The following is a 19,312-nucleotide window of genomic DNA, read 5'->3' as shown; positions in this document are numbered from 1 at the left end:
CTCTGCAACCTCCTTTCAGGTAGCTGTAGAGGGCGATAAGGTCTCCCCTGAGCCTCCTCTTCTCCAGGCTAAACACCCCCAGATCCCTCAGCTGCTCCTCACAGGGCTTGTGCTCCAGACCCTTCCGAGCCCCGTTGCCCTTCTCTGGACACACTCCAGCACCTCAGTGTCTTTCCTGAAGTGAGGGGCCCAGAACTGAATGCAGGATTCAAGGTGCGGCCTCACCACTGCCCAGCACAGGTGGACGATCCCTTCCCTAGTTCAGTTGGCCCCATCATTCCTGGTGCAGGCCAGGATGTCATTGGCCACCTGAGCACACTGCTGGCTTCATCCAGCACTGGTGGCATCCCCGCAGCAGTGGGAAGCTGGAAGCTGCAGCTGCTCCCATTGTTGTGCCCAGGGCAGCAGTTAGTGATGGGGGTTGGGAAGAGCAGTGCCCTGTCAGTTATATTTTGCCCCCCAACAGCAGCTAAAGCATGAGCCGGGCCCTGGAGTGCTCTCCCAATCCATGCTCTTTCAGCCCTAAGAAACGCAGTCCCAACTTCTCCTCTTTAGAGTGGGAAAACTTGAGCTTTACTTGTGTTGCCAAAAAGCTCTGAGCCAGCTCGACTGCTACTCTGTCTGCTTTTCTGTAGTGAGGAAATACACAAATATCTAGCAAGAAGGGAACACTGTATTTTTTTGAAATTATTTGTGAATCCCAGTATGAAAACATATGCAAGGTAAGGGAAGCTCAGTCATTCCTGGGAACACAAGTTATTTGTCTCACTTTTTTCTTTTTCTTTTTAATCCAATTTCATAAAACTATTTTCATATCTTTTGGGGATTACACAAGGTAAAACTTGACTGGATAAACCAAAAGTCTGTCTGTCTGTTTTTTTTTTTTTTTTTGTTCGCCTATGTTCTTTCAAACCACTGCAAAGCAAGTACAAAATCTCTACTGTTCTGATTTGGTACTGTTGGCCTTCATACCAAATTCTCAGTTGCTAAATTGCAGCCGCACACAGGGCACAGCACCAATGAATCAAGCCCAGAAGTGTTTAAGGCTCCAAAATAACCATGTGCTTGGATGTTGTGAACAAAATGCGTTGGCTTTTATATACCTGCCCTTCGTAGTACAATTTTCAATTACAATCTGGTTAGCAAGGCAGTCCAGGAAAATTTGTCGTGTTATGAGGAGCCCTTGGTGGTAGATGTTCCTCTTAAAAAATCACTTTAGGTGGTAATCTAACAAATGCTCATGAAGGCTGGATTTCAAAAGAGGAGGTATGTCAAAGACAGAAGAAAATGCCAACTTCTCAGCTACCCCCTGAGTAGACTTACAAGCGGCTGGGTCATAGTAATGAGATGCTGACATACGCACTGACTTGGCAGTTACAGTCAGGAATGGATTGAGGAAAACAACAATTCCTACTTTTGCTTACGCAGTTACTCCTTTCAGTTGTTAAAATAATGTGATTTGTTGCATTTCTGAATAAAATATTTAGTCCTTCTCAGTAGATGGCATAAGTAAAAAGTCTCCATCTTGGGAACTGAATTGCTGGTAGTGTGTGACGGTTTACGGAGGTGTAGATGCACTTTTTTTTGCCAGTAGCTGCACTTTCACTTGCTTTACTGTCTACTCAAACTTTGAAGCTCTGTTGCTGTAGATACTGCACAGCTGTCAACTTTCTGAATGCTGAAAGGTATATACAGCTAAATGTATTTTTTTTTGCTACTTAGCAGGGAATACATATTTCATACTAATCTAAAAGTAGGCAATCTAAAAATTCATCTTGTGCTGGAAAGGAACACAGCAAATTTTGGTACTTGTTCTCCCTCACGTAGCTTTTTTTTAAGTTCCAGGAAAGGGTGCTTTGCTTCTGGGGCAGAGAGGACATTCCCCAGTTGAAAGATTGCTCAGCTCTTGCACTATTAGAAGCAGCTGACATGTCTTGTGATATCATCCCCATTGAGTGAGAATTTACCTTAAAGCTCTTGATGTTTTACCTCCTGTATACTGCAAATGATGCAATTGCAGACATTCTGTTGTCTTAAGCTGTCACAAATTTTTAGTGCTTACACTCTTAATGTTGGTTGGTGGATTTTTCTTTTTTTACCCGTAAAGTTGAGACTTATGTGTACGCTGGGTTTCCAAGCCTCACTTTTCCCTTATCCACAGTGCAATTCCACAGCCCTTGTTCTGAAATGCAAACAAGAGTTCAGGCTTACTAGCTTTGCAGAGTACTGTCGCTCTAGGTTTGAACCAAATGAATAAACCACGGTCTTTATTTACTGTTGCTCTGCTTCACTGGGCTAAGCACGCTTTATATTTATATGTAATTGTTTCAGTCAGCGCTGTTGGAAAAAACCGTTGGCCTCAAGAATACTGTTTGCTTGTTAATACTGAAAAGTTGTCAGTATGTGGATTTTTAATATAAGCCTGTTGCAGATCTAAAAAGAAAAACAAGAGAAGGAAAGAAAGAACGGGGGGATGTGATAAGCCACAAAGTTTGTTTTAAGGGTAAACAAAATGACGCTTGCCAATTTTATCTGAAGAGCAAGTTGTTATTCTGATTGTGGTTGTTAGTTATTAACAGTGATTATATGGATTTTTATCTTAAGATCTGTTGGTATCTTTTTTTCTCCAGAGCCTCTAGAAATCAACTTTCTTCTCTAGCATGTCAGCTGAAAGTTGTCTGGGCTAGTGGCAGTAGCTTGAAGTTGCATCTGTGAGAAGTCCGAAGGACTCTGAGATGTTGATGTGTTTCTGAAATCCCTCGCTACTTCCAGCTGTAGGAGAGCTGTTTTATCCGAAAACCCAGAATATGGGGAGTCTCCTTACAAACCCATTGGGCAGTAAGTAGGTAATTCAAGAGTCAGTTGTTGCTCAGAGAACACTTAGGTTCCAGAGAGCAAGGGGGGAACAGCGTTAGCGATGCAGGGGGCGAGAACTCAGCAGGCAGGCTTGCTGGAAGTTGATGACATGTAGCTTGATCCTAGCTTGTCCCTAGAGATTGAGGAACAGGGAAGAAAGTCTCCAGCCTGACACTTAGTTGGTCTCAAAGTGTGATGAAGTACTGCTAGAGATTATTGCTTTTAGTGTATGAAACTGAGGTGAGCAAAGAAAGTTGGATGAGTTAACGACATGCCAAACACACATCCCCACAGCACACTTCCAGTAGATGCACTGGAGGAGGACAGCTGAAGTAGCTAGTCCTGGGCGTATACTTTATGGGAAGCAGTGCCTCTGGCCTTTGTCCTATTTCCTATGGTCCCATGTGTTTTAATTTCCTCTTTTAATTTCCTTTTTCCTTTTTTTTTTAAATATGTTCTGGAAAAGAATCTTAGCTTTTAAATGCATATATTTATTGAAGTTACTTAAATTAATCTAGCTAACATGAGGGGTTGTGTTCTGCGTAGCTCCTGTGTGCTGCTCCAAACTCAGGGAATGACCCCTCATGCGAATACTCAGCAAAAATCAGTGATGTTTGAGTAAAGAAAAATAAATTGCAAAATCAAGTCATTACAAATGACTAAGTGGGGAAGGCTGCAAACTTGGTTTAATGCCTGAAACACATTGGGGTTTTTTGATTGTTTAAATTGAAACAGTGAACTCCTTAATAATGTTAGGAGAAAAATAGATGGCACTAAGAAAAATGCTATAAAATAGCATTTTTAGAAATAGCGTGGTCTAAAAGTAGAAATTGCAGTTATTAATTGGAATCAGTTTAATGGACCTATTAGGCTAAGTACAGCAGTATCTCTTCTGAATAACGTTTCAAAAAGTAGTGAACATATTTATGGAATCCAGTTATTGTGTATCAGCCTACTCCAATTTACTTGCCTGTTACTTCCTGATGTGGCTTCCAAAGTAAGGATTTTCTTTTTATTTTTTTAATACAATCTAGCAATTAATTGTAGCATATGGACTCAAGTCTGTATGCCAAAATTGTGGTGCCTTTTATAGTTTTAAGTGCAAGCAAAAGGAAGAAATATCAGGATGACTTCCTCGTGTGTTGGCCTAAAAGGTAGTGAAGATACCAAAATTATCACTATTGGTCTGCTTTTTTCCTTCCCCACCGTGAGGTTTAAGAAAGGAGGATGGAAATAAAAATTCAGATAAAACTATCTTTTCGTTTATTCATTCAGCTAATGGAGAAATTGATAATTAATGGGTGAATTTGATAAGCTGCTTCTGACTTGACCAGATTAAGTGACCCTCTTTCCTGAGATGACTTTACTCCATCGGTTTTTGTGTGGTGTGATGTGAGTGTCTTGGTTTCTGGATGAACAGGAATCTTATCCAGAGAAACGGGGTGGAAAACAGCAGCGGAGCTCCTCCTTCCTCCTCTCTAGATTATCTTTTGAAAGTCATGCTGCTGCTGGAAGTGATGCTCAGCTGCAACCACAGCATAGACATGAGAACAGCCCAAACACTGGAGGTAGTGTTGGGAAAGTGATCGTTTTCCTTAAGCTGAGTCTCTTATTAAGCCGTGTCTTCAGGTTTGGGTGTAGTAAAATACTGCTTTTTAATTGCTTTTGGTAAGAGGAGGGCGAGACTGGTTTTGTCGGTCAAGTCTGTTACAGCTCCATTTCAGTGATGGTGTATGGCCAATTCGAAGATGATATTCCCCTCCCTCCAAACATACTGGAACACAAATGCTGTACTGTGTAATGGAAATGTCTGCTGTGCGCATCGGGTAGATCTGAATTTGAAATTAGCCTGTCAGTTCATTGCTTTGCCGTGATACAAACTCCTCTTGTTAGTCACTCTCCTCGTTTTGCCTGTGTCAAATTAAAACTGCTCCTGAAGTGGCAGCTTCAGGATTAAGTAAGTGGGCATTTTTTGGCTCAATTATGGCAATTAGTGTTCATTCCTACTGCATGGTTAAACTCAAGGGTTGACATGTCAACCTTCTGCTGTAGCTTAAGGTAGGACTATTTTTGGTCAGTGAGTGTTTGTATATCGGTGATTACAGTGGAAATCTTGGTGAGCTAACTGAGCGTAGCGTGTTCAGAGGTGCTGTTCTTCAGGCTGACCTTTTTTAACAGATAACAAAGTGTAGACCCAGGGAAGGAGGGAGAAGAGGAAGGAAAGCATATGTATGGACTTGATAGGAAGTTACTACACTGTCATGCCTCAAACGAGCAGTTTTGTGCCTCTTCTCCTTTCCAGCATCAATAAGCATCCCTGCTTCTGGTAGGAGTAAGACTTTGGGTGCGAGTAAACAGCAAAGATGTTGCTCTGTAAAATCGATTCGAAGCCCAACGCTGCAAACTCAGCAGCAACAGAAAACTTGAGTCTGTAAAGTACTTCTTTCCTACCTTATTTATATTGATGCTACTGTTTCTACTGTGAATCTATCTAGATATAAGAAGCACTACAAACAATTCAGCATTTTAAATGTACGGCACGACAGTGCTCCGTAGTGGAAGTGCGCCAACCCATTTGCAATATGGATAGTGGGAAGTGAGTGGCCAAAGATGAGAGGTAGACTTGGATCTTAACTCTGAGGAAATGTCTGCTAGTTTGGCTTAGTGATGCTCTGTATCTGACAGTGCTTTGTGAGGAGAAATGCTACTTTAGCGTTCTGTAAATGAACGTGTTTACAAAGGAGGAAGAAAATACCTCTTTCCTGCCAGTTGTCTTAAGTTCTTGATTTTTAACTGAGCTTATGATGTCTGTCTTTCAGCTTTTCTGTAAATGTGATTTATCAATGGACTCTCCTTTGTGGATTATTTGACATACACTTGTATGCATTTTCAGCTCCTATATGATGAGTATATCCAGTACTGGGCATACTACTCATCCTCCCTTGCATACTATATAGACCTGTTAACCAGTTCAGTTTGTGTCCTTAGTACTTAGATTACTCACAGAAGACCCTTAATAAACACAAATTAAAGCATACATCAGGGTAGTAGAGATGTAATCCACATACACTGGGGGGTGTGATTTGCCCCAGGTGACCTGGGGCAATTATACACTAGAATGTGTGCAGAAAACCTTGAAGCTGAGCACTGCATTGGAGTTACTCAGTGTATTTCTTAGCTTCCCTCACCACCACTGCTACCCCAGTCCCCTTTGTGTATCAGCGTGAGCGTCTGTAACTTTATCAGAAGATTGTATCTGGGGTCATCTGGTGGATTGTAGTTTTCACTTGTTCAGTGAGCAAAAGCCCTGAGACTCTTCTCCTGGGACTCCAGAGTGGCACAGGCAAAACCTCAGTGTTGATTATTAAATGAGTTAATTCTTTTTTCATGGTTGACTTGAAAATTGGAATGGCTGCATTTGGATGTTTCTGTAGGAAGATTTAGTCAAAATAACTAAGCTGCTGTCTTCACTGCTATTTTTGCTCTTACCTAAATACTGGGGGGAAAAAAAAAAATTCTAAAGGCCCTGGAGTCCCCTACTTTAGAGTACTCTTGCTTGTAATTGCAGTTGACTTTGAGGAAGATGTGGGATAGCTGTCCCACCACAGAATCACCCCAAATATCAGAGCAGTATACCTGTGGCCTAAATCTACAGTTATCTTTAAGATAAATAGAGGACTGTGTGTTTCAGTTATAGGTTCAAGATTTTTAAGCCTTGCTCTCAAAATAGAGGGGTAGGAAGATGTAGTGTTTAAAATGTGCGTTCTCTTCTGGCTGGCAGCCCTCGTTAACATCAGCTAGCCTACCCTAGCTTCCTTCTTATTTTACAGTTCTCCCTCTAGAGATACATTAGTCATTGTTTCTGCACAGTAGCATTCTTTTCCCTGCAGCAGTAATTTGATTGCAAGATTTCATTTAGTCTCCATCTAACTCTGTTCCAAACTTCTTCTGCCTCCAGCGTGGCACAGGGTGTTCAAAATCTGTGATAATTCTGGCCACGATTTTTCCTTTTTTTTTCTTTTTCCTTCTGCCATCTTTGCACCAACAGGGAGCACAGCATTCCCTTGCCTGCTGCAAACCTTTGCAAGTGTTAGGTGTATTTGTAAACTTTAAATGTATTTATAGCCTGGTTTTGGGGGGTAAAATCCACACTTATCTTACAACCCCTGTTGAAACAGGATATGAAGGCACTACTTAGTTTTCATGTTGAGTTTTAGTCCGGAGCATTACTTTGTTTTAGGCAGCGCTACCGGTGTGTGCCACCATCCTCAGCTAGGATTTCTGAGAGGTTTTTTGCATTAAGACTTTTTAACCTGTTTAATGCTCAGTGTGTTTTCTGGTTGGGGAAGGACAATGTGCTTAGAGGTGAGGATGTACTGGGCCGATGCGGAGGCCGTGGATGCCGTGGCACATGTGTTTGGAGGTTACTTTCACGTGGAATAGCAGTGTTCGTAGGTGCAGTTTTGCCTCCATCACTGTGTTACATAAAAGCCTGCTCGCACAAGTAAAGCACTTGAGCCGTAACGAAGGGAAAATGAAGTCCAAATAAAATGTCCTGGCGTAAACCATGCCAGAAAAGAAACTTCCTCCCATCTATCGGAATCTGACACAGATCTTTTCATTCATCCTTTTACTTGCCTTTAGGCATACCTCCCAGTGGTTGTTAGGCAACCATAATGATGTCGCTGAACATGCAGGCTGGCTAATTGGATTGTCCCTTTCTTGGGCTTTTCGTTCAAACACTCTTGGTCATCTTTAATAAGGCAAGCACATGCAAGTTGCTTCGTTGGCTGATGTGATAAACCGAGGGGCTTTTAAGAGTTCCGCGACATGTCGAGGACAAAATTTTGAAATCTGTGCGAAGCTTTGACATCGTACTTAAGCAAGAGCATAAGAATTTGCCTCTGTCACTACAGAAGTCTTGCTAAATTCTGCTTTAATTCAGCACATTTCCCAGTTGTATTCAAACCACCCTATTCTAATGAGAATTCTTGGTTGAAAGGCAGTATCTGCTTACATGAATGGAGCTGAGCTGCACCGCAAAAATTTAGTGTTCAAACAGGCTGAGAATTTCCTGTGTCTCGTAACCAGTCTCACTAGGGTAGCCTTTCTGGCATGAAATGCGTTCAGAAAAATAGCAGTGCTTTAGTGCGGGATGAGATGCCACAGAAGAAACGATATGTATCGTGATGATAGCAAGGGTTTTTTGGTGTGTTGTTTTCTTCAGACTCGGAGGAAAGCACACTTAATGTGTTGTTCAGGAGGGCCTGTTTCTCTGTGCCAGCTTAATGTGAGCGAACCCTTGTAAGTGATGTTAAACTTGAGTGTCTGGTAGTTTCCTTGGTTGTTCTGAGTACATCAGCTAAAAGTGCATGTGATTTATATGCCCAAACTTACCCTGTGTGAATTATTGCAAGGCAACTCGGTGTGGTTTATACTCCACTTATTTGTTCTTTATTTATTTTTATTTTTTTCTTATCTCTCTGCAGATTCACCAAATTGAAGAGCCTTAACCTTTCCAATAATAATTTAGGAGACTTCCCACTGGCAGTCTGCAGTATCCCAACATTGACTGAACTCAACGTGTCCTGCAATGCCCTCAGAAGTGTTCCAGCAGCTGTCGGCGAGATGCACAAGCAAGTACTTTCTTAAAACTTAATGTACACCGACTGATCATATAGACAACAAGCAGTTTCGTGACTGTACATAATCTTGCAATGGGAGATGGTTTAAACCTTCTGGGTTTTGTCAGAGCAGACGGGCTTGGAGATTTGTATGGAAGCGTTTGTGAGCTGTGGGTTTAGGGGAAGCACCCTTTCTGTCTCAAAAACTTGTCCAGTCCCCAGTATTTGACACAAGGGTCACCTCTGTGCTGAAGATAACCTTTAAAACCCCCTTGCTTATGCGCTTTAGCCCTCACACAAGTTGCAGTTCTGGAGATGTTTGAAGATAGGGTACATCTGTCTAGCACAGCCTGTATTTCATAGTTGCAAGGCTTTTATTTGGTCGATATCTTCTGTAGCAGATGTTAAAGTGTTATTACTTAACATTTTTTTTTCGTCTGCCCTTTTGTGTATGTTATTTCAGTGTAGCTGCAGCAGATTTGTGTGTTTATAGGGAGGAAATATGATTTAACAGATCACTCACTTTCTTCATGCTCCCTTCCCCTCCCCCGCCTTTAATAGCTTGCAGACATTTTTGCTGGATGGCAACTTTCTTCAGTCCCTTCCTGATGAATTGGAGCATATGCATCAGCTGAGCTACGTGAGTCTGTCCTTCAACGAGTTCACCGACATTCCCGGGGTGCTGGAGAAGCTGACCGCCATGGATAAGCTCTGTATGTCGGGAAACTGCATGGATACCCTGAACCTGCAGGTGTTAAAAAGGATGCCTCATATTAAACACGTGGATCTAAGGTAGGTATTTGGGGGGGGGGAATAAAAGTACTGCTGTTGAAACGGTATTTCTTTGACTATCAGAATTAGCCCTGGGTATGAATCCCCCCGGGCGTTTGTCTGTTGAACCATGTTTCTGGCAGCATTGTGTAACTCACAGGACTTGCTGTCAGTTAGAACTCTTCCTGGAAGAAGAGGTAGCCTTTAGGGGGATCAACAGTTAGGAAAATGAGTGGGAGAACTTAGTATTTATACCCAAAAAACCCCAAACCAAACAGAGCCTGGGACACCAGTGACTCCTGCAGTTCTAGTGGATGGAGTGTTAATATAATATGAATTATAATCCTCCCTAAAAAAGATTCTCTCTGAAAGGTCATGTAAGATGAAGAAAAGGGCAGTGAAGTTGAGAGGACAATAATAGGTATTTTAACATTTCATGGTATGTTAAAAAGCCCAGTCTACCACGAGTAACGTTTTTGATGCCCTTAGCGGAGTGTAAACAGATCCTTATTACAAATGGCTCTGGTATGAGGTGGTTCTTTATTCCTACGGCCTTTGGGGAAGCCAGCTTCTGCGATCAGCTCAGCAAGGCTCAATTCAGAGCCTGGACCGTGAGGTCCAAATAATAATGAAGTTTAGAACCATGTAGTTAAATTAAGCTCTTCAGGCTAAAACTTAGCCTACCACTGTGTAGCTGTCGGACTTTGTGGTCAAGGAAGGGCCAGCATAAGTTAAAACAATATCTAAAATAGGGGGGTGAATTCCAAAGTGTATGTGGTGGAGTTAAAACGTGTGTGTGTATGTTAAAAACAAATGAATAAACCGGCCTTAAGCATAGGGATGCTGTGGCTGAGCTGGCCATGAGTTCCAACGGCGCAGCTCCAGCCCTCTCGTCGTCTGCCGCATCCTTCCCGCACCGAGCAGCCAACGCGGGTTCTGTGTAACGCTGCCCGGAATAGTCAACGCCGAACGTGTTTGTAAACTGCACTCGCAGCACCGTGAGGTGCTTTGCTTCGCTGAAATTGGAAGGAAGCACTGCTTGTAAACCGAGAACAGAGAAAGTAGGCCGTGGTATTGGAGGGGGCATATTAGCCATTTTCTTCTCAGTGTAGCTTCTCTGAAAACACAGCTGCTGTACAGAGGGCAACTCTTTGACAACAAGAGGCATAACAAACCTGCAGGTGTGTGCCCTTGTCCTCACGAGGGAGGCTCAATGAATGGGCTGGCAGAAGTTACCCATACAGATTTACATGTTCTGGTCAGAGCTGAGAATTTGAAACTGAACTCTGTGGAGTTCTCTACCACCTCAAACCTTGCAGGGTTATAGATAATCTTATTTCCGCTGTAATTTCTGGGGAGGTTGCTGAGTATTGGCGGTGTCCCAGTGGAGATGGGATAAAACCAGTTCTCTTTATCTGACAGACTCACTCATGTCGGGTCTTTTGCTCTGTTTTCTCTCAACACCCATTTTCAGGCCTCTGAAGTTGCTTGCTGTGAAAGATGGCAAAGCAAGAGGCAAATATGGGGATTCATAAACCTCAGTTTTGGCCTTTCAGTAAGGCAAGAGACTCCAATATCTGCGGGTTACTCATATCTGCCAGACTTTTCAGCAGATGCTCATGATAGGCCAGCAGGAACTGTCGATGTTTTGTTCTTTCCTAAGCTATCAGGCAGAAATAACAGCCAGATCATCTTTTATTTTTATAGACAAAATAACAGCAATACTGACGTTCTTGCAGATCTTTTTATCAGTAGGCTTCTAAGTAGTTTAGAAAGGAACTTGGTGTCATCATTCTTTTGTCATGATGGATAAAACAACAGAGCTGATCCATCCTGCTTTTAAAATACCATAACAGAGGGGAAAATATTTAAAATCGACCTTGATCAGAACCTGGAGGCATGCTAGTTTAATCCAGCACGACTGACTGCAGAGTGAGAGTTGGTTTGTCAGCAGGAGCCTGCCACGTAACTACACTTAATCTCCCTTTTTTGTCTGTAAGATTGAATTCAATTAGGAGACTGGAGGCCGAAGAAACAGATTTTCTGCATCATGTGACCCAACTGGATCTCAGAGACAACAAACTTGGGGAGCTGGATGCGACAGTTTTTAACAATGTCGAAGTGTTACACTGTGAACGGAATCAACTGGTAACCCTCAAAATCAGTGGATATTTTCTCAAAGCGCTGTACGCTTCCTCAAACGGTAAGTGCTTTTTCAGGGCAGCTTTGGTGTAGTCCTCCGACTTCCGGCGTTCGTACCTGCCTCTCTGTGGGATGCTCATAGAGTGCAGTGCACATAATCTGGAGGCTCTTGACATGACCCTTGGATAAAAGGCTTTCCCACGTGCTGTGACATGCTCCTGCCAATTCTGAGCTTCAAGTGACTTGCAAATAACATGCGGCTTCCAATTTGGAAGTTTCAAAGCTGCAAAAATCTTAAAATTTGGGCTGGAATTCCTCTCTGTGTCAACAGGGGAGGGCTCTTGAAGTTGTCAGTTTGTTGGGTTGTATTAATGTGTTGCTTTACCAAGGCAAACAGGGAATTTATTGCTTTTCCCCAGGTTTGAGAAAGTTTGTACAAGTGGCGGTTTGTAAAACAAACTACAACAATATATATATTTTTGCTACTACCTCTTGTAACTGTCTGGCCAGAGCTAAATCTATAATGAATAACTTCATTTGTACTCAATAATAAAAATAATGCAGCCTTTTCCAGTTGAATAACTCCAGTGTTCCATGAATAGGATTTGTTTGATCTGTCTCTGGAAGCTGCTATTACTCAAAATACTCAATTTTCACTATCGTTTTTATTGTTCGGAGTAGTCTGGTATGGAATAAACAAAATGCAAGCTTAAAGAGCTGTGAACTTGTTGAATAGTCTGCACTGCCTTTAAAAGGTTGTCATCTTAACGATACCCAAGCCTGTGCCTTCATGAAGTATTGATGCCAGGATGTTTGTAACCCAGAAGAGTCTACCGTCTGAGCATGTGCAATCAATGTGAGCCGAGAACCCAAGGCAGCCTGTTATCTTGCAACCAACCGCCTATTTGGTCTTGCTGTCCCTCCTGGCTCTGCTGTCTTTGCACCCTCAGCCACCTTGGTTCAGTCTCCTCTTCCAAAGGAACTGTGATGCTTGTTACGTTTTCACTTTAGTGCATTTTCTCTGGGCTTAAATAAATGCCTGCTGGTTTTGCATCAACCTTGATGCTAAGCATTAGCTACCTAAAAACATTAGGGTATGAAATGTTATTGAAGCAATCAAAATACAACATTATTAGCAGTAGTTGAGGCGCTGTGAAAGGTCTGTAAGGCTGCCTGAACCAGGGCCTCCACAGGGATGTGAAGGGTCGTGTAATGTGTTGAAAAATACCTTGCCGTGACCTGGAGGACTGTGGGGTGTTCTGTAGCTTGCCGTTCCAGAGTGGGGAGTCTCTTCCATGCCTGTACCATTTAGTGACCAGTGAAAAAAGTAGAGCAGCTTTGTGACTGACTATTCTGGGCAGTGGGTGGCGGAGGTAAAGTTACAGCTCTGGGACAAAAATGGAAAAATGAGAATTTCCCATGAAACTTTTAGAATCCTCCAGTTTCTTCTCTCTGATCAGTTATGCAGTGTCTGTCATAGCAAGTACAAGATTATAGAGCAAATGTACTCAGATATAATAAAGAAACAGCATCCAGTTCGCACAGGTCCAGATCCTCAGATGTTTTCTGGGTTACTGACTTGTTCTGAAATCTCTGTTTTAGCTGTTTGAAGTAACTGTTACGGAACAGCCATTTAGGTGCAAATTTTCATCACCACTTCTGGGTTTTTTTTTCTTATTTTCCTCCCTAGAACTTGTTCACCTTGATGTGTATCCAGTTCCTAATTGCCTGGCTTATATGGATATTTCTAGGTAAGAGTATGGGTTGGGTTTTTTGGTTTTTTTTTTTTGTTTGTTTGTTTGTTTTTCCTTGGGCCTATAAAATATGTGTCAATGAGGCTTACGGAAAAATGACATTCACTGGTATTTTACTGGGAGGTGTGGGGGCAAGAGTTGGACCTTGAGATATGAGAAGACTGATCCTTAGAGGATGGGCTTTTTTTCTACTGGCTTGTTCTTCCCTGTTTCTTTTTTATGGATTTACCTTTTTTTCTCTCTTTTTAATGCTAAAAGCAAAATGTGCCTTTAAAGGCACAGAGTTTCCCTGATTTAAAGATTTCCTGTCTTACAGAGATACAACACAATGATTCAAACGTGCACCAACATGAGACATGTACAGAAGTCCCCTTCTGGCTATGTCTGTGTCACAAGCCCAGCGTAGGTGACAGTTTGATAGTTTACTCATTAGTTGGGCAGCTTTTGCAGCTCATCGTTGTTCTCCACAGCCCTGGCTGCTGCAGGGACATCTGCAGTTGCCATTTGAATGCATCCGTAAATCTCACCTTAATGAGGGAGGTAGAGTAAGGAAAGATGTGGAAAAGGGAGTGGTTTAGTTTGTTTTACAATTTAAGGACTGAATTAGGAAAAGACTTTACATGTGCTTAACATCTCTCTGATTTAAGGAATTACTCATCTGCATGTTGAAGTGATAATCTCATTCATTAAAAAACCTGCTTAAAGCACGCTTAAGCTCTTGAGGGTGATTGTAAGAGTGAGTTAACCTGGACGAGTGGCCAATAGCTTCCGCGTTTCATCAACCACGAGTTACATCGCGCACCTAAACATAGCGCACAGGTGTGACTAAATAAGTGTGGTTTATTGAAAAGCATTCCTTGTAACGCCGCGTTCTCCGTTTAGCTGTAAGTGAAATGGGTGCAGAATGCATGATTTTGATCACAAACCCCTTTTTGTGCCTCAGTTCAGTGATGGCATTGTAATTAAATGGGTAGGGTGTCTTGAGCTGCTTGGCTCGCTTGGAATAAGGGAAATCTGTTTGAGGTTGAAAAGGAAGCTATCTGAGGGTAGGAGGGGCTGGGTTGCTGTCACATATTTTGGGTAAAGGCTATTGCATGAATAAACTACGGGATACAAGTACATGAATAAACATGAATATTGATTTATGTACATGCTACGTATGGGTCCTATTCCTGAACTTCGAGTCTGCAAGTGCCTGAATTTTATCTGATGCCTGGTTTTACATCTCTGCATGCTAACGGAAGTAGCAGTTATGTGAATACACACACGCACAATCATGTATTTTGTGCTGCTGATTTTTGTCTTTAAGGCAGGATACGTGGGTGCCCCACTGTGCCTAGCTGCATGTTTTCAGTGCAATATTTGGAAAAACTCATCTCTAAGAACTTATATTTTAGCAGAGTTAGTTCCCGTGAACACAGATGCAGGAAAAGCAAAGCGCTTGACTTGAAAGATAGACAGAAAACCAAAAGTTTTTGCTCTATTCAGTGAGATAGATGAAGAGTGGGATTCGGGATTGAATTTAGGGGGGATCGAAGAGGTGTTTCAGCTGTTTAGGGTGTGAATATCTTCTGAGGAGTAGCTTCCAAATTTTCTTCTCCATGGAGACACTCCTTCATCCTCGATACTCTGATACTCGTAATACTTCTTTCCAGATAATTTGGAAGCAGCTTTTTCCATTTTCCTAGTGGCTGCACATCTAGGGAGGTGATAATGCTTTCCACTTTCTTGCCCCCTCACTCAGGACCTTACTGCACTGGTAGTGCCCTTAGAGGAGGAGGGGTGAGCCAATCTCATAGTAAACATGTTGTGTAGCGGATTTATTTCCTGCAGGTATGTCTCTTGAGGCTGTGTTCTTAATAGCCTTTACATCTCGATTATCATTTGGTTATACCTCTTTGTGTTCTTCATTCATAGAAATCACTTGGAGAACCTGCCCGAGTGGGTATGTGACAGCAGGAAACTGGAAGTGTTGGATGTTGGCCACAATCAGATACGTGAGCTGCCTGCCCGGTGAGTCTTGCAGACCAGTTGCACAATGTGGAACAGGATAACCAATTCAGAAATAATTGCTGATTCAGTGTTTAGCTTGTTCCAGTGACTGTCAGGCCCCTTCTATGTTCTGTTTGATTTTATTTTTTACCTTGTGGGGTGTCGTCATGCCTCAAGCATCCATCCAGCCCTTCTGCTACTTTCATGCAGAGAAAGCAGTGCCTCTGAACTCCGGGTGGAAGTTTTGAAGCTGTTCATGTGGCTGTTCAGGCAGGAAAGCCCTTCATTTTTAATACTGAATATTAAATATTTACAGCTATAACTTAGCATGACAGTGTGCTTGTAGCTTAGTTTCAGGGCTGCCTAGAGACTCCAGTTCACAGCCCTCTTGGAGTGAAAGAGGGTCGAGAGAAGGTAAAGCCTCATCAAGCAAGCAAAGTCCTGCAAGTAAAGCAATCTCCTTCACTACAAAGATAATCTGTTTTCCAGGAGTCTGAGCTTAAAAATGATGAATACAAATTATAGGAAAGCAAGAGAACAGGAAGGAAAATAGGAGCTGAGTTTAAATAACAAGTGGCTCTCACTAGTTTGTGGTTGTTTTTTTTTTTCCCCCTGGGAGACCTGTTCCAAGTGAGTATACTAGTCAGGTACTGTCACTGAGAATTTTTAAGTCCATCACTTCACCAGAAGAGAGCTGTCATTCTTGCTTGCTCTGCACGCTTCAATAGAGGGAGAACACACTAGGCACAACGGGTGAAATTGCGTGAGGATGTGCAGAGCCATGGAAGATTGTAGACAGCTAGTATATGATGAGCTATTAAATATTTTCTTTACGGAGCTGAACAGCACAGAAGAGCATCAGGAAGCAAAAAGGATAGTCTTGTCTGGGTCAGCTGAATCTGCCATATGGTGTAAACTGGCAGTTTTAGTGTCAGAAATGGGAAGAGAATAGATTTCTGAAATGTGGGCAGAAGGGGATGTGAGGAGATTCACTGAGCAAACTAACAGGCTAGCATGCAGACTATTAGTCCCTTTGTTTTTTCACACGAAGCGGAGCTGCGCCTACTCCGAAGGCGCGGGGAGCAAAAGTTCATTTGCCTTTCATTTGCACTTCATAACAGCAAGGAGTATCAAGGCATACCGGATATCTTTGGGAGATTAATGATTAGCTGAAATTAGGTACAGTCAACATCCCATTTGTCTCTCCTGCCATCTTATCACTAACCCCAGGAAATAGCTTATCTCTGAAAGCTCTTCTTTGTAGTATGTGTCTAGATAGCTTAGCTCCTAATAAGTCAGCTCGGTTTTAGGGCCCAGTTCAAAACACCCTCTTTGGGAGTCCGTTAACCTTTAGGGAAATGTTGTGTCTGGATTCAAATGGAAATGGCTCAGGCGTATAGACCTGTATCAGGTAAATACTAGTGCCCAGTAAGTGTGTTGATGTGCACTGGTGTGTGCTTTTCCTGCCGCTGTGAAAACCTGTGAAGTGAGTGAGCAGGACTCTTCTAGGAGGCTGCCTGCAACTCTAACCACAGACGTTCCAGCCTTGACTGACCAGCAGTTCCCAGGAAGGCCAAAGGTTGCACCTAATCTAAACAGTTGGTGCTAGTGCGTTTGCCTTGAAACAGAAAAACAGTCCTTGAAGACAAAGAGTTGAAGCAGGTGACATAGAGGACCATCTACTAACGTTTTTCTCCAAGAAAATGGGTCTGGTGTACGCTGGGCTGTTTTCAAAGTACTGAAAAATAACCAAAAAAGGGTACTTAGTCTTAGCTGTGCAGGACAAACTCATTGTCATAAAACTGACATTGCCAAAGATCTTTCAAAGAAAATGGAAATGCTTCAGTTCTGAGCTGCCGAAACGACCTTGTTGCCACCGGTCAACAGGTGTCTATGTATTTTTGTTCCTTTTTATCTGTTTTTTCTTTTTTTAAAAGATCTATTCATATTCAGTGTCGTGTTCTTTTGAACAGCTGCTTACTAAAGGAATTGGTAGAAGGCTTTCAGCATCAGAAGATGCTGACGCTGAGCGGCATGCTTGTCCGTAGAACTTTCTGATCCCATCAGATACGTATTTTCATGTGAGTCAGGCAAGTAGAAAAGCTCCCCTTAGCCAAGAGTAGTCCCTGGTTCTCCACCCAGCTTGAGAACTAGGTGGCTCATGAGGAGTTCGCTTAGTTAAATGCTGGTGGTTCAGCCTCTCTTCAGGGAGCCCAGTTCCTTTGGTGCTTGTGTAACTTGGAAACCAAGGGAAGAAGAAAAAAGCAGCAGCAAAAGTAACTCTCAAGGACTTATTCAGTTCTTCTGAATTATTTATAAAATACACTTTTGTGGAAGATTGCTAAGGTTTTCACCATGATTTGAACTTCTTTTCTATTTAAAAATGGCACTGCTCCCACCCACCTAAAAAAACCCCAAAAATGGTAAATTTTTTTGGAGGTGCAGTCACCCAATTCTGATTTTTCTTGTAGTGTTTAGTGTTGATGGTATTGGCCAGCCTTGATTAGAAAAGGAGATAGAGTAGAAATGCAAACCCGTAACTGAGATTTTCATGTAGCAGTGAAGTGAAACAAAAATGGTTAAACGACAAAAAACATAACAGATATGCTTATCTCTGTATGGTAAGTCTTTTCACCCTGTGTTGAGCCTTCTGGAATGATACAGCTGTCTGTTGACTTGTATCCATGGCCATAGCACAGGCGATCCAGCCAACTGAGATAACTGTTAACGCTGGCGCACGGATAGGGAGCGTGACTCTATCTGTCAAGGGGAAAATACTCCGCATACTCCATTGATTACTTTGGCACAATAATCTGATGACCTGATATACTGTAGAGGAGGGGGAGCGGGGGGAAGGTCTTTATGTGTATTTGGGTCGTTGTCACAGGGGAAGATTTTTGCTTTAATGCTGAGTAATTGGAGAGTCTTTGTTTGAACCAGGTCAGCGTGATGCTCGGGCTCGTCGGATTAGAGAGTGCGGTAGCGGGAATGTAAGACGGGGGGCAGATGAAGAATAATGGGTTTTTTCTTAATTTGCTGAAAGTGGTTCCCATTCAAAACTGAGAGTTGCTCCATTTCGGGGGTTCTTAGAGGCACATTTTACACTCTTTAAGTTGTTTATACTGCAGATCTTAGCTTTGATCAAAACAGCTGCTTGCTCTGTTCTCTTTACGTCGTTCTCTTCTTCCCCTTCCCCTTCTCTCCCATCCCCCCCACCCAAAATTGGAGCAGGGGGTTGGGACACCAGGTCATCTATCGCTTGTAAAAGCTGAAGAAAGTAAAGCCGATTAGATAAATTTCATTCGCTGCAGAACTGGGAAGGAGGCTTTATGTTAGTCTGGTATTAACAGAAAAGGAAAATGGGGGGTTGGGAATTGCATTTGGATTATGAGTCAGCACATGATGAATAAAGCACTATGGAGCTTGAGGTGTGACTGGTGATTTCACCCACACTTCTGAAGTTCTTCCATTAGCTACGGGGATCCCACACGTGCAGTTTTCTGCAGCCATTGGTAGCAATTACCTCCTTCACTGCCACCCTTCTATATCCATGTTTTATACAGTGCAGTAAGATAACCCTTTCTAACTACTGTCACTCCTGAGTCATCCTTAAACCTCCTTCCCTGTTTCTGAACAACCTTTTTAAGAAGTTGGTGGAGAGTGGGAAGACATTCTTGGATCTGTGCGTAATTAATACCCTGTCTGCTAATCAGTTGGCTGAATCACTTTCTCGCAACTAACTGTGATACCGCACCTAAATGCTCAGAGCAACTCTTCAGTTCAGATTTTTCTCATTTTTGGTGTTATTTTATTTCTTTAAGGTTGTTTTACAACAGTAGCTTGCGTAAGCTGCTGGCAGGACATAACATGTTAGGAAGGCTACCCGATCGGCTGGAGCGAATGCAAGTGGAGGTCCTGGACGTTCAACACAACCAGCTCCTTGAACTGCCATCTAACCTGCTTTTGAAAGCAGACAGGTAAATACAAAGACGTTTGATCTCGACGTGCCTGTGAGGAACCTTGCTTTGTGTGTGACTTCCTAGCTGGAAGGGTGATCTGAGGTTCCCCTAATTTGAAAGTTGCCAAGCCTTGTGTGGTAAGAACAGATGTCTGCCCAACTCCCCAAAACACAAATTCTTTTTATTCTGGTTTTGTTGCCTTATATGGTTGCTT

At 42.5% G+C, this 19,312-nt stretch overlaps 1 protein-coding gene across 1 annotated transcript in view; it reads left to right on the top strand.

The window, feature by feature from the left end:
• LOC104513987 (PH domain leucine-rich repeat-containing protein phosphatase 1-like) overlaps positions 1-19,312 on the top strand; it is a gene marked incomplete at both ends in the record, with an annotated part of 36,375 nt that overhangs the window by 2,058 nt on the left and 15,005 nt on the right. The window contains 6 exons of the mRNA XM_010157502.1: positions 8,346-8,492; positions 9,042-9,272; positions 11,252-11,454; positions 13,084-13,144; positions 15,065-15,160; positions 18,961-19,116. Coding sequence (XP_010155804.1) covers positions 8,346-8,492; positions 9,042-9,272; positions 11,252-11,454; positions 13,084-13,144; positions 15,065-15,160; positions 18,961-19,116 — 894 coding nt within the window. The remainder of the gene's footprint in view (positions 1-8,345; positions 8,493-9,041; positions 9,273-11,251; positions 11,455-13,083; positions 13,145-15,064; positions 15,161-18,960; positions 19,117-19,312) is intronic.

The sequence above is a fragment of the Eurypyga helias genome, unplaced genomic scaffold, assembly GCF_000690775.1.
Source record: "Eurypyga helias isolate BGI_N326 unplaced genomic scaffold, ASM69077v1 scaffold16400, whole genome shotgun sequence".
Lineage (NCBI taxonomy): Eukaryota > Metazoa > Chordata > Aves > Eurypygiformes > Eurypygidae > Eurypyga > Eurypyga helias.
This window is presented reverse-complemented; position numbering and strand designations above follow the sequence as displayed.